This window comes from Echiichthys vipera (assembly GCF_963691815.1).
Source record: "Echiichthys vipera genome assembly, chromosome: 4".
Taxonomy (NCBI): domain Eukaryota; kingdom Metazoa; phylum Chordata; class Actinopteri; order Perciformes; family Trachinidae; genus Echiichthys; species Echiichthys vipera.
The window spans coordinates 30,538,224-30,550,998 of NC_139829.1; the positions used below are offsets into that span (position 1 = coordinate 30,538,224).

A 12,775-nucleotide genomic window follows, 5' to 3' on the forward strand; every position below is an offset into this window, starting at 1 on the left:
AGAAAAAGAATAAAGGATTCGTCAAGAGGAGCGATGCCACTTTACGTCTCTACACGCCAAATGCAATCCGCTCTGTACAGGAGCTAAACAGACTGACCTTCTTACACTTGACTAACTCATATGCATGACAGAATCGGGACTCTATAAATGAATAATAACAGCGATGTACATGTTCAAGTGAGAGTCAACGTGCTCCACTGGTTACCGAGCAACATTGGATGAAAAATAGATTGGATTTAAACACACTCACTGCATTACTGCTTCAGTTCGCACATGGTTGGCGGCTTTTGTGTCTCAGCAGTGACTATTGGAAGTTGGCGTCGGCTTTAACTGTGGCAGAGGGAACGGACACTGGCAGCACAAGGAGAAATTACGCAATAATGTTAAATGAACCCTGTCTGAAAGACCCAAGATTCACCTTAGTCTGGTGACTATACGGCCAACCATGAGCTGAAGCATTTTGATTTAGTTTGTTTTGTAGTGACGCAACATTTGTGTCCTATACACCAACTAAACTGTGCGGCTTTATATTCAATTCAATTCAATTCAATTTTATTTAAAGTGCCAAATCATAACAAAAGGTATCTCAGGACACTTTACAAACTAGGTAAAGACCACACTCTATGACATATTTACGATTTACATAGACCCAACAATTCCCCCGTAGAGTACGGTGGCAACGCAAACCTTCCCTATAACAGACAGGAACTACTTCTGATTTGTGTGTAACTGTATGCCGAATTGAAAAGTGTCTCTTCCTTCTGTAGAAAATGTCTGTTTTCCCATCAACAGTCGTGCGCCGCTGGGCTGTAAAGTGGAAAAGGATTCACTGATCCTCTGCCTCTTTCACTTAAAGAGACAACGGCCGAACTCCCCGATTTCTCCGTGGAGGCTGGTGTCCTCTACCACAGTAACACAGTAATTAAGTGTTATGGATGCATAACACGCTGACCTTCACTGACGTTAACAAACGGCCAAACTGGAAAACGGGTAGACTTTTCATGACCAGTGACGGTGAATGGAGATACAGCTCCACAAAGCTAACACCTACTACACCTATCAGTTAGTTCATATTTTATTTGGAACATTCATTCATTCATTCATCTTCAACCGCTTATCCCGGGGTCGGGGTCGCAGGGGGGCTGGAGCCGATCCCAGCTGACATCGGGCGTGAGGCGGGGTCCACCCTGGACAGGACGCCAGTCTATCACAGGACACATAGAGACGAACAGAGACAGACAACCATTCACACCTACGGGCGATTTAGAGTCATCAATGAACCGAACATGTCTTTGAATTGTGTCTTTGAAACCCACGCAGACACGGGGAGAACATGCAAACTCCACACAGAAAGACCTGGAACCTTCTCGCTGTGAGGCGACAGTGCTAACCACTACACCACCGTGCCGCCTATTTGGAACATGTAAAACAAAAAATAGAAAAAAGATAAATAGTCTTATATAGCACCTTTCTTGTCTTCTGACTACTCAAGGCACTTTCACACTTGTCACATTCACCCATTCACACTGACGGCAGTGGACACATACTATCTAATCTAATCTAACCATTCACACACCGATGCACAGCACAGGGACCAATTTGGGGTTCAGTGTCTTGCACACTTCGACATTCAGAGAGGAAGAGCCCGGGATCGAACTACCGATCTCTCAAATGGAGGACAACCCGCTCTATATCTGAGCCCCAGCCACCCCACACAAAACATGACAGTAAAATAAACCTACAGACTAAATGATCAAACTCTCATAAACAACACAAATTAAATCCTTTTATCTGTATTTATATTAAGAAGTATATATACTCATCTTGATCAGTATGTATATACATATAATATATACTGTATATATACATATACATAAAACACACACAATGTTACATACTGCATCAATAAACTACATCTAAAGCGTCATCGCAGCGCCTCCTCATTCTTTTACCTCTGGAAAGTACGTTTCAATCACACTGATACAACAAGAACAAACACACTCACAGATACAGAAATCTACATTTGACTTGGATTAAAGTATTTTAAAATGCATTTACCTTTAGCCTTCAGCAGCTGAACTCTTCCAGTAAAGTTGCAGTAATGAAAATCACATGGCAGAGGTGGGATGACCCAGCGTGTGTCCCTCTGATCTGTGTTACAGCTGGTGGAACTGATTTCTCCTCCGCCTTGATGTCTAACAGAGACTCTTCACACACACCCCTCCCCTCATCCTACAAACTACAACTGCTCACAGTGTGTGCAGGGACGCAGTCACGGGATGCTCCACCGATTGCATGCACACCAGCACTGCCCCCCCCCCCCCCCCCCCCACACACACACACACACACTCCCTTATTTGGGCTTATTTGGTCATTTCTTCCCCCCCACACTGAGTGATCATCACATTTACAGTTGCACACACTTTCAGCTGGAAGCAAAAGACCTTTTTTTGTCATTTGGGTAAAGCTGTAACTCAGTGAGCAAGAAGGCGGTACCAGCAGCTTAGCGTAAATGCTGTAAATAGCTAACCTGGCTCTAACGCTCACTAATTAACACAATTCCTTTCCATGGTTCCTCTATGAAACGTTGCATCGGTGCAGGGATGCATGGCTTCACAGTCCCTCCCATGCACTGAATGTGTTCCAATAAATAATACAGGAGGACAGACCTGCACACACATGAAAGCTGCAAAGAGGAATAACGGAGGGATCAAATATTTAAAAAGTCTCCATTCCCTGTAGGGGTGAGTTCTGCATTAGTTGAAGTCAACCGGTAGATATGGCATCTGACAAAGTGCTCGTGTACAGTGGATCTATGAAACCCACAGCACAAAGCCCTGCTCATTCAATGCATCAGAGATGTTTCAATTCAAAATGAATGCAAAACTCTGGTCCTTTAAAAAACATCTGACGAGAACACAAAGACACCAGTGAAATAACTGGGGTATGATTATCTGATACATGTGGATGGAATAAAGACAATATAATTTTAGGCTATAAATAGAATTGAGTTGAATTCAATGCCCACGCCTTTGACGCTTTTACACACCAGTGCGACGGGCGGGGTCCGCAAGCTGCGTTGGTGACGGCTGCATGGCCGGCTGCCTGTCTGCGTTGGAAACCTCCCCCACCCTTTCCCTCTCCCATGATGCAAACTGTTGTGAGTTTTTTATTATAATAATAAATAATAATAATCCTGCAACATAATCATAAAGAATAAATGCCTTTGTTTGGTGATTTAGAGGTCAACGGACATCAAACCCGGGCTACAGAAGGTTGTAAAATGAGTTTAGATTAGACGTCCAGATTATATTGAGTTCATAGTTGTGTTAGTTTGAAACATTTTAGATTTGAAATATATTTTTTAAATGTCTCAAACAGTACATAAATGTTGGCAAAATGCGTATTCTACAAAATTGTAGTTATAAAATAATACTATTTTATTACACTACAATCATGCTAGGTGTGTGTGTTGTTAAACTGAGCCTAGAGGCTCCACTGTAATTACAAGGCAACAGCCATCCATGAGGAACTCGGAGTAGAGCCGCTGCTCCTTTGCGTTGAAAGGAGCCAGTTGAGGTGGTTCAGGATCATCTGGTAAGGATGAACCCTGTGCGCCTCCCTAGGGAGGTGTTCCAGGCACGTCCAGCTGGGAGGAGGCCTCGGGGAAGACCCAGGACCAGGTGGAGAGATTAGATCTCCACACTGGCCTGGGAACGCCTCAGGATCCCCCAGTTAGAGCTGGTTAATGTGGCCCGGGAAAGGGAAGTTTGGGGTCCCCTGCTAAAGCTGCTGCCCCCGCGACCCGACCCCAGATAAGCGGATGAAGATGAGATGAGATGATGAAACCACTTTGTTGCTGAATGATGATTAAAGGATTTGAAGTTTGATTTGAAACAAATGGCTGCTACAGAAATCATGGTGGATGATAACTGTTCAACATAATGTGACCGAACAAGAGCTCAATTCATCAGATGATGTCTGGGGAAGACTGATCTGAGAGCAGTCTGCATTCACTAGTTACCCGTGTCACGCACTGGTTCAGCTGCCCGTCCACTTCCCCCCCCTGTTCACATGCCGTGATCATAGACCAGAGAAGCACCGCGTTGATTAGCTTACTGTCTGCACCGACCTGGTTGCAGTGAGTTGTCCAAATTGAAACAGAACAAAACTGAACGAGTACAATATCAAAATTTATTGTTTTGAGAAAAATAAACATTTACCCTTGTATGTTAATCAATTACCTAGAAATCAATCCCATCATGTGAGACATGTTGCTTCCATGTTGCTGCAGGTGGAAGCTGAGGCCTCGGGCAGGAGACTGACCCCCGTTTTTGGTCGTCTCCCAAAACTTGAGGGTAACTCTGCCTGGTACCAACAGAGGCTCCTCAAACTGGGCAGCGACACTGACGGGAGCGGTGATGACCCCAACCCCTGATGACAACAACAGAGTGATGAGAAGGTCTGACCACAAAACACTTTTCAACAGCAGACATTTAAACTCGCCGTAGCAGAAAAAGGATAAAACAGAGAAACATTAAAAATTGTCGGCTATGAAAAGGACATTCATTCCTCTTCAACCGCTTGTCCCTGTCGGGGGGGGGGGGGGGACTGGAGCCGATCCAAGTTCTCATAGGGCGTGAGGCGTGGTCCACCCTGGACAGGACGCCAGTCTATCACAGGACACATAGAGACGAACAGAGACAGACAACCATTCACACCTACGGGTGATTTAGAGTCATCAATGAACCGAACACCTGCACGTCTTTGGACTGTGGGAGGAAACCGGAGAACCCGGAGAAAACCCACGCAGACACGGGGAGAACATGCAAACTCCACACAGAAGGGCCCCAGCCGGGATTCGCACCAGGAACCCTCTCGCTGTGAGCTAACGAAAAGGTGTTATGAAAAGGCCATGTTCCCTTTTTTCTTCCGCTTTTAATAGGATTTTTTTCATGACCTGCCTCCGGGTTAAATTACTTCATTGCATCAACCTTTCAACCGGTTTAGTCTTCCCAAGAAATCTCTTACCTTTGTGCTTTTCTATTTCAGCCAGGCACACTGACAGCATCCAGAGACTCGGTGCCGTCTGCGTCCTGTAGCCAAAGAGCCTGCTGGGCAGAGAGAGGAGCCGACGGGGGCAGTAGTCAGAGAAGAACCACACACACTGCAGGCCGGTTGTCCTGGGAACTCTGAGCTCTACCTGCTTCATATTTTCTGACTCGGGCTCGTCCGGTCGACCTGTTAAAAAGACATTACGACCAGAAACAGAACAGATAGACTCTGACACTGACATTTTAAACAGGACAATCATTCGTGTTGTTTGAAAAGTCTGAAATCAAAGTGCAGGAATCACCAGATCTTCGCTCACGCTCGGGTTCATTCTTGGCAAAACAACTGCTGACTCTGTGGAGCTTGTTTCTGGACAGAAGTGTCAGGATGCTCTCCCAAACCGGGCATCCGCTACGGGAAGTGGCAGACAGACAGATGTCCACCTCCACCCCTGTATCACATTGCCGGTACTCCAGGACTCGAGCCTGCAGCGTGAAGGGACCCTTCTTGAGTTCATCAACCGGCTGAAGGGTTTTCAAACTCTGACGCGTGCGAACCAGACCTGCAAAAGTCATTCACAATCAATATCACCAGCATTATCTAAGCTTTGATTATGAGCACTTATGGACATCAAGGCAGTGGGAATACTTAATATAGTGTGTTCAACATGTGTTAATTATTTATTTATTTATTTATAACCTTTATTTAAACTCAGGAGTATATCGAGGAGCAACCTCATTTGCAATGAAGCCGAGATAAAAACACAAAACATTTGAAAAATACGTAAGAAAATCTGAAATATGAGAAAAGTAAAGTGACACATAATGAAAACAGAGATATCAAGTGTAAAACAGGAGCAGTAAGAAGTCAAATAAGATGTAGTTCATTCATTCATCTTCAACCGCTTGTCCCTGTCGGGGTCGCAGTTGGGGGGCTGGAGCCGATCCCAGCTGACATCGGATGTGAGGCGGGGTCCACCCTGGACAGGACGCCAGTCTATCACAGGACACATAGAGACAAACAGAGACAGACAACCATTCACACCTACGGGTGATTTAGAGTCATCAATGAACCGAACACCTGCACGTCTTTGGACTGTGGGAGGAAACCGGAGAACCCATTGTCCCAGTGATAAGAGTGTGGTAAGTTTCAGGTGGTTTTGCAGAGTGTTCCAGGTTGCAGGTGCACGGTAAGAAGAAAGAAAGCATTAGTCCCACAAGGGGAAATTCACCTTTTGTTTGTTTGTTTAAACCCTCAAATATGCACACATGCACAAACAGGTCCTATTTCCATGAACTACTGGAGAGATGTCAGAGCGAAAGAGCTGCTCCATGAGAAGGAAAGCAAGATTTCCCACAGTCCAAAAACATGCAGGTGTTCGGTTCATTGATGACTCTAAATCACCCGTAGGTGTGAATGGTTGTCTGTCTCTGTTCGTCTCTATGTGTCCTGTGATAGACTGGCGTCCTGTCCAGGGTGTACCCCGCCTCACGCCAGATGTCAGCTGGGATCGGCTCCAGCCCCCGCGCGACCCCGACCCCGGGATAAGCGGTTGAAGATGAACGAATGGTGTTAACAGAGGAAAGCTGCAGTGTGAGCCGGTCCTTTGAGTGTGTACGATGAAGACCTGCGTTAAAAGATGCTAAAGAAGTGATAAAGGATGGTGAGAGACCAGGGAGAGCTTTAAAAACAAATACAATCAAGTGTCCATCACGCCAAAGTGAGGGCCATTCAACTTTATAATACTGACCCTGAGACATCTGCGAAACTACAAGATGGAGCAATCAGCTTTAATCTCAACCCCCTGTTCACAGAGACACGGCGGGTATATGTGTCCTACCTGCAGGGCTGAGCCTGAAGTGTTCGTCTGTGAGCACCATGAGCAGCAGTCTGCGGCAGAGGACCTCTGGGAAGCACAGGGGGACGTCTCTGTAGTCGGTGTCTGGATAATCCCAACCGTAGCCTGCAGCACTGCAGAACCTCCTCAACAGGGGGGTCTCCAGCCTCAGGGGGACAAACACACTGACTCTGAATGTGCACGTCCTGCAGTCTACTCAGAAAACTACCACTATTAAGTCAGTTTGATATTCAGGATAAATAACTATTATGCATTTAAACCATTTCATTGAGTCACTGTTGTTGAGTAACAAACAGTGGAGACACTGTGTCCTGAGAGAATGTCACTTTATATCACTTTATATCATCACTGCATCACTTTAGATCATCACTGCATCACTTTATATCATCACTGCATCACTTTATATCACTTTATATCATCACTGCATCACTTTATATCATCACTGCATCACTTTATATTACTTTATATCATCACTGCATCACTTTATATCATCACTGCATCACTTTATATCATCACTACATCACTTTATATCACTTTATATCACCACTACATGACTTTATATCACTTTATATCATCACTACATCACTTTATATCACTTTATATCACCACTACACTACTTTATATCACTTTATATCATCACTACACTACTTTATATCACTTTATATCATCACTACACTACTTTATATCACTTTATATCATCACTGCATCACTTTATATCACTTTATATCATCACTACACTACTTTATATCACTTTATATCACCACTACATGACTTTATATCACTTTATATCATCACTACACTACTTTATATCACTTTATATCATCACTACACTACTTTATATCACTTTATATCATCACTGCATGACTTTATATCACTTTATATCACCACTACATGACTTTATATCACTTTATATCATCACTACACTACTTTATATCATCACTGCATGACTTTATATCATCACTGCATCACTTTATATCACTTTATATCATCACTGCATGACTTTATATCATCACTGCATCACTTTATATCATCACTGCATGACTTTATATCATCACTTCTTCGCTGTATTTGGTTGTTACTCCAACACTTTCCCATCTTTGTATTGAAACTGTTGCACAATAATTTCCCTCGGGATAAATAAAGCTTCTTTAATCCTGAATAAGTATTAACATAAGCATTATTCAAACCACAAGCCTTGTGATACATGAGGAATATTAGTGGTTTGACATCTGCAGGTCAAAAGACAAGGAAGAATAATAGATTTAAGCTTTGCAAAATATCATTAAAAAGCATAAAATATGTATATGATTCAAAAACAAGCCTTGTGATACATGAGGAATATTAGCCTTTACGTTGCACATGTGCTTTGACATGATTAAATGCATTGGTTTAAATGCATAATAGTATTTATTCTGAATATCAAATGAAAGTTAAATATTAAACTGACTTAATCCTTAATCAGAAACCTTCAGTGGGCGTGAACCATGCTCACCTGCACCCGTGCACCGTGTAAACAACGGCAGGCTTCTGTGCTGTCGCTGTTGCTGTTGTTGTTGTTGTTGTTGTTGTGTACAGGCAGCCTGTCCTCCGGGTCGCAGCTTTGGTCACGTATTTAATGTAAAGATAGAGGAAACTTGGGAGTGTGTCGTCGTGGAGAACATTGGTTTGCAGCAACTTAAAGGAGCTGTAGATGTGAACATGCACTAAATACACGCAGCACACGGAGAGAGAGGCGACCGTGCAACTCTGCGCACTCCCCATTACACCTGCAGACGTGTCACAACAGTGCACCACGGTGGGTTTAAAGAGGACATTAGGATCCGTGCCACTGCACAACACTGCACACCGAGTCTTTACCGTAAACAACACATGAGACGTCTCTGAGGCGGGTCTGAAAGTACGGAAGGCGAGCAGGGACACAAGGGTTCCCACGCATTTGCCATTTCAAAACTTTCCCAGACTCAAATTCCCAGAGTTATCAGAGGATTTTTTTTAGGCATTGAACATCTGAATACCAACTGTTTGATGCTTATTATGTTAATATCTGGTTTTTAAAAATTAAACTGCGTTGAACCCCTTTATCTCAGGTCGGCTGTGTTGCGTTAGTAAACTTGTTTTGATTTGTAAAAATGAATATATTTTATTCTATAAAGTGAGATAACAGTCTGGAAACAACACAAACAAACATTTTTCTATACTCTTTTACCTTTTTTCCAAACTTATCCAGACCTGGAAGTTATCTCATCTTATCTCATCTTCAGCCTCTTATCCGGGGTCGGGTCGCGGGGGCAGCAGCTCCAGCAGGGGACCCCAAACTTCCCTTTCCCGGGCCACATTAACCAGCTCTAACTGGGGGATCCTGAGGCGTTCCCAGGCCAGTGTGGAGATATAATCTCTCCACCTGGTCCTGGGTCTTCCCCGAACCTGGAAGTTACTCAAATTAAATTCCAGACTTTTACAAACAAAACACTTTCAGTTTTAAAAAAACTTTCTTTTGGAGCATTTCAACAACCATAGCACGAACACAAGAGTGAATTTACATGTTTTCAAATGGAAAACAATGAATATTTAAGAATGGCAGTCGCACGGCGTCATCAGGTCGGCTGTGTTGCGTTAGTAAACTTGTTTTGATTTGTATAAATTAATATATTTTATTCTGGAAAGTGCGATAACAGTCTTGAAACAACACAAACATATTTCAATACTCTTTTACCTTTTTTTCCAAACTTATCCAGACCTGGAAGTTACTCAAATTGAATTCCAGACTTTCCCATACTGCGTAAAAAGTCTTTCTTTTCAAGCATTTCATCAACCATAGCACATATACAAGAGTTCATTTACATGTTTCCAGTGTATGCATCACAAACACTTTACAGTCTGCTTCCGTGTGACAGTTTTATATTTCTCAGAAAAATGTAAAAGCGTTTTTTTGTCACATTTTAATCGCAGGCATCTAAAGTGTTAAGTGATCAGCATTTCATTGTACTGTTCGAAAGAAGAGGGAAATTAACATTACTTAAATAGCTGCATGAATTACTGCGCAGTAGAAAACAGGTCCTAACAAACATCCCATTGCTGTGGAATATTAAACGTTAATATTCACATCAATGCTGATATCAGTGAGTCAAAGAGATCATTGTTTCTGCAGAAGGCTTCTTGAGGTGAGGGAGGGGTTTTCTTCCTGACAGCAGAACCGGTTTGTCTCGTCCTCGCTCGTCTTCACTCGTTCCTCCTCATCCGAACAGAAGCAGCAGCACTATGCAGACCGCGTTCACTGCGATCAACGGCACTGCAGAGCAAACAACACACAATGACACGGTCAGACTTAGACCTCCCTTTACTGATCCCTTTGGGATGACTCCCGCAAGGAAATTGAATTTCCAGCAGTTTACAAAAACACAAGGGAGGTATAAACAAATACAGTATTAGATAAACAATAAACTCTTAGTACAGAAAGTAAAACAAAATAAATACAGAAAGTAAAACAAACGGTAAGCAATAAACTCTTATTTAAATATATATATATATATATATATATATATATATATATATAGTAAGTAGAGATATAAATACAGGTCAAATAAAATTCATAGAAAATGAAATCAGACAAGTGTAGAGAAAGCATATAAGATAAAATATGTATGACTGTATATGACAGAAATGAGCAGTAAGATTAAATTATTTCATCTAAGCGGTGGATTAAGTTATTGCAAATATTCAAAAACAGTCGACAAGACGCACAAAAACTCTGAGGTCTACGGAGAGATTTGTAAACAAAAGCGACGCATCGTGATGACGTCAATCAATGCGTGTGACGTGTTACGGCGTGATGACGTATAGGCAGCAAGAAGCATTCGCCGAGGCCCAGGTAGTGTGAGTACAGACGGGCCTGGCCAGCAGGGGGAGAGGGAGGGGGGACAAGTACCGTAAAGCACGGGGCGCGGTGCGGAAGGCCAGTGTGAGTGCGCCCTTAGTTTAGTTTTTTTCATTTCAACATGTGAAAGGAATAACAACAACAATAGAAATAATGTAAAGAAAAGGAAAAAAAACAAAAACAAACCATAACAAAATCAGAATAACATTTTTTTTGCCAGTAATAAAACACAAAATAACCAACAAAATATTTTAACATGTCCGAAAAGGCAACGCTCAGTTCATCCAACTCAAATCCTTCACATCCCAACCTTCCCCCGTCACTTCAGGTGTGCTCCAGGGCTCTGTCCTAGGGCCCCTCCTATTCATCATTTACCTTCTTCCCCTCGGCAATATACAATTTACAACATCAGTTTTCACTGTTATGCGGATGACACCCCGCTCTACCTCTCCAGTAAAAACCATATTGGACAATTCCTACTTAGCTTTGCTAAATATTGAAATGTTTTGTCTGTGTGTGTGTGTGTGTGTGTGTGTGTGTGTGTGTACCCACCTCTCATCACTGTCCTCACAGAGCGGACAAGGTTCATTATCTGCACTTTGACGCCTGGTTCATCGCCAAAGCCTCCAACACTTTGGTCCACTCCCCAGCCGACTGTGGTGGTTAAAACACAGTCAGACACAGGCGGATGGACACACAGCTTCACTATTAAAGACTTTAAAATAAAAAGAAAACATAGCAAATATGTCTGAAACTGTCACAGCACTAAAGGCAGTGACATGCACCCCCTGTCAGTCTATAGGCATACAGACCACATTACATTTGCATTATGGGTGATATTCTGGATCAGAGGCTGTTGTTTCGACCTGTATGTGTAGCTTATAAACAGGTTATTCAATTAAAAACACACACTGTTCAACCTATGATTGCAAGAAAAGCTGGGATTGGATTTAGCCTCATTAAACACCAAGTCAAATACTTTTAACTGAACAAAACAAATGATTTTGTAAAAACAGCTGGGGTATATTCCCTCAGAACATACACAAAGAAGAACATTGTTAATTTAGACTCTTTAAAACAGTTTAAAGGGGTTTAAAGTCTGTAAATAACCGATGTTTAACAGTTCTTCTGGCTGTAAGTTAGCATAAGTTTCTACCATGGCTAGTAAGCTAGCATTAGCTAACCCATTTTTAACCGTCACATCTACGCGCGCGTACTTTTGTAACTTTCTCCACTTACTTTTAGTCAGAAATCTTTCTTCGTGTAACACAGCGACAGCGTTGACACACAGGATTGCTGCTTGAATGAGAGAGTACAAAGTAAAAGCCATTTTGTCTTAACACGGAGCTAGCTGCAGGCTAACAGGCTGTATTTACTTCTGACGCAGCTACGGTGGCCGAGGAAGGTCAAACGGTGCGACAGCTGGTTCTGGTTGAGCCCTGTGACTGAAGAATATGCAGTTAATCTTGTTCAATTCAGGCTGTGGACCTTAACAACAACAGTAGTCAGAGTGTTTATTTAGTATTTTGAATAAAAAGAACAATGAAACTTTAAAAACACTGTTTTATAAGTAAAAGTGTATCAACATTTAAAGCATTTGTTATGCAGAATAGACTCTGTCAGTGTAATGTTGTTGTTGTTGTTGTTGTTGTTGTTGTTGTTGGACCTTTATCACTGATGAATCAACATGTAAGCAGTGATTAAATCTGTAGTTGGTTGAGGTGGATGGATGGATGGATAGATGGATGTATAGATGGATGATGGATGGATAGATAGATGGATGGATAGATAGATGGATAGATGTCCATTTACATATTATATACTCACTTTCTTTGCTTTAATATTGATGTTATTATATATAATTTGTTACTATTAACATTACTTCATGTAGTCTAGGAGCGACTGTGGCTCAGTGGAGGATGGTGTCGCGCTCCATTTGAGAGATTGGTGGTTCGATCCCCATCTCTCCTACATGTCGAAGTGACCTTGGG

General features: G+C 42.4%; 2 protein-coding genes across 4 annotated transcripts; both read right to left on the minus strand.

Annotated features, from left to right (window-relative positions):
• Positions 1 to 4,180: 4,180 nt before the first annotated feature.
• Positions 4,181 to 8,787, minus strand: LOC310946487 (uncharacterized protein). 2 transcript variants are annotated; one of them, XM_083912963.1, is made up of 5 exons: positions 8,403 to 8,787; positions 6,893 to 7,056; positions 5,372 to 5,614; positions 5,032 to 5,241; positions 4,181 to 4,434 (listed from the first exon to the last, which is right to left on the minus strand). In XM_083912963.1, exons 1-5 carry the CDS (start codon positions 8,669 to 8,671, stop codon positions 4,241 to 4,243), a joined length of 1,080 nt encoding a protein of 359 aa, XP_083769089.1. In that variant the 5' UTR covers positions 8,672 to 8,787; the 3' UTR covers positions 4,181 to 4,240. The 2 variants fall into 2 exon arrangements, with proteins under 2 accessions (XP_083769089.1, XP_083769088.1); XM_083912962.1 differs by having other exon boundaries at positions 5,357 to 5,614.
• A 329-nt stretch (positions 8,788 to 9,116) lies between these two features.
• LOC310945570 (immediate early response 3-interacting protein 1) lies at positions 9,117 to 12,164 on the minus strand. 2 transcript variants are annotated; one of them, XR_014593162.1, is made up of 4 exons: positions 12,024 to 12,164; positions 11,337 to 11,438; positions 9,648 to 10,199; positions 9,117 to 9,139 (listed from the first exon to the last, which is right to left on the minus strand). XR_014593162.1 is itself a non-coding variant. In XM_083911702.1 (3 exons), the coding sequence occupies exons 1-3, from the start codon at positions 12,112 to 12,114 to the stop codon at positions 10,144 to 10,146; spliced, it is 249 nt and encodes an 82-aa protein (XP_083767828.1). In that variant the 5' UTR covers positions 12,115 to 12,164; the 3' UTR covers positions 9,474 to 10,143. The 2 variants fall into 2 exon arrangements, 1 of the variants encoding a protein (XP_083767828.1); XM_083911702.1 differs by lacking the exon at positions 9,117 to 9,139 and having other exon boundaries at positions 9,474 to 10,199.
• Between the last annotated feature and the right edge of the window lie 611 nt (positions 12,165 to 12,775).

Excerpts from the sequence above, each read along its gene's own strand:
- LOC310946487 (XM_083912962.1), bottom strand. The coding sequence starts at position 8,671 with ATGGGGAGTGCGCAGAGTTGCACGGTCGCCTCTCTCTCCGTGTGCTGC. Across the intron at positions 5,242-5,356 it reads CGAGCGTGAGCGAAGATCTG|GTCGACCGGACGAGCCCGAG; the intron begins GTGATTCCTGCA and ends TCTTTTTAACAG. Across the intron at positions 4,435-5,031 it reads TGAAATAGAAAAGCACAAAG|GGGTTGGGGTCATCACCGCT; the intron begins GTAAGAGATTTC and ends TGTTGTCATCAG.
- LOC310945570 (XM_083911702.1), bottom strand. The coding sequence starts at position 12,114 with ATGGCTTTTACTTTGTACTCTCTCATTCAAGCAGCAATCCTGTGTGTC. Across the intron at positions 11,439-12,023 it reads AGAAAGATTTCTGACTAAAA|TCGGCTGGGGAGTGGACCAA; the intron begins GTAAGTGGAGAA and ends TAACCACCACAG. Across the intron at positions 10,200-11,336 it reads TGTGAGGACAGTGATGAGAG|TGCCGTTGATCGCAGTGAAC; the intron begins GTGGGTACACAC and ends TTTGCTCTGCAG.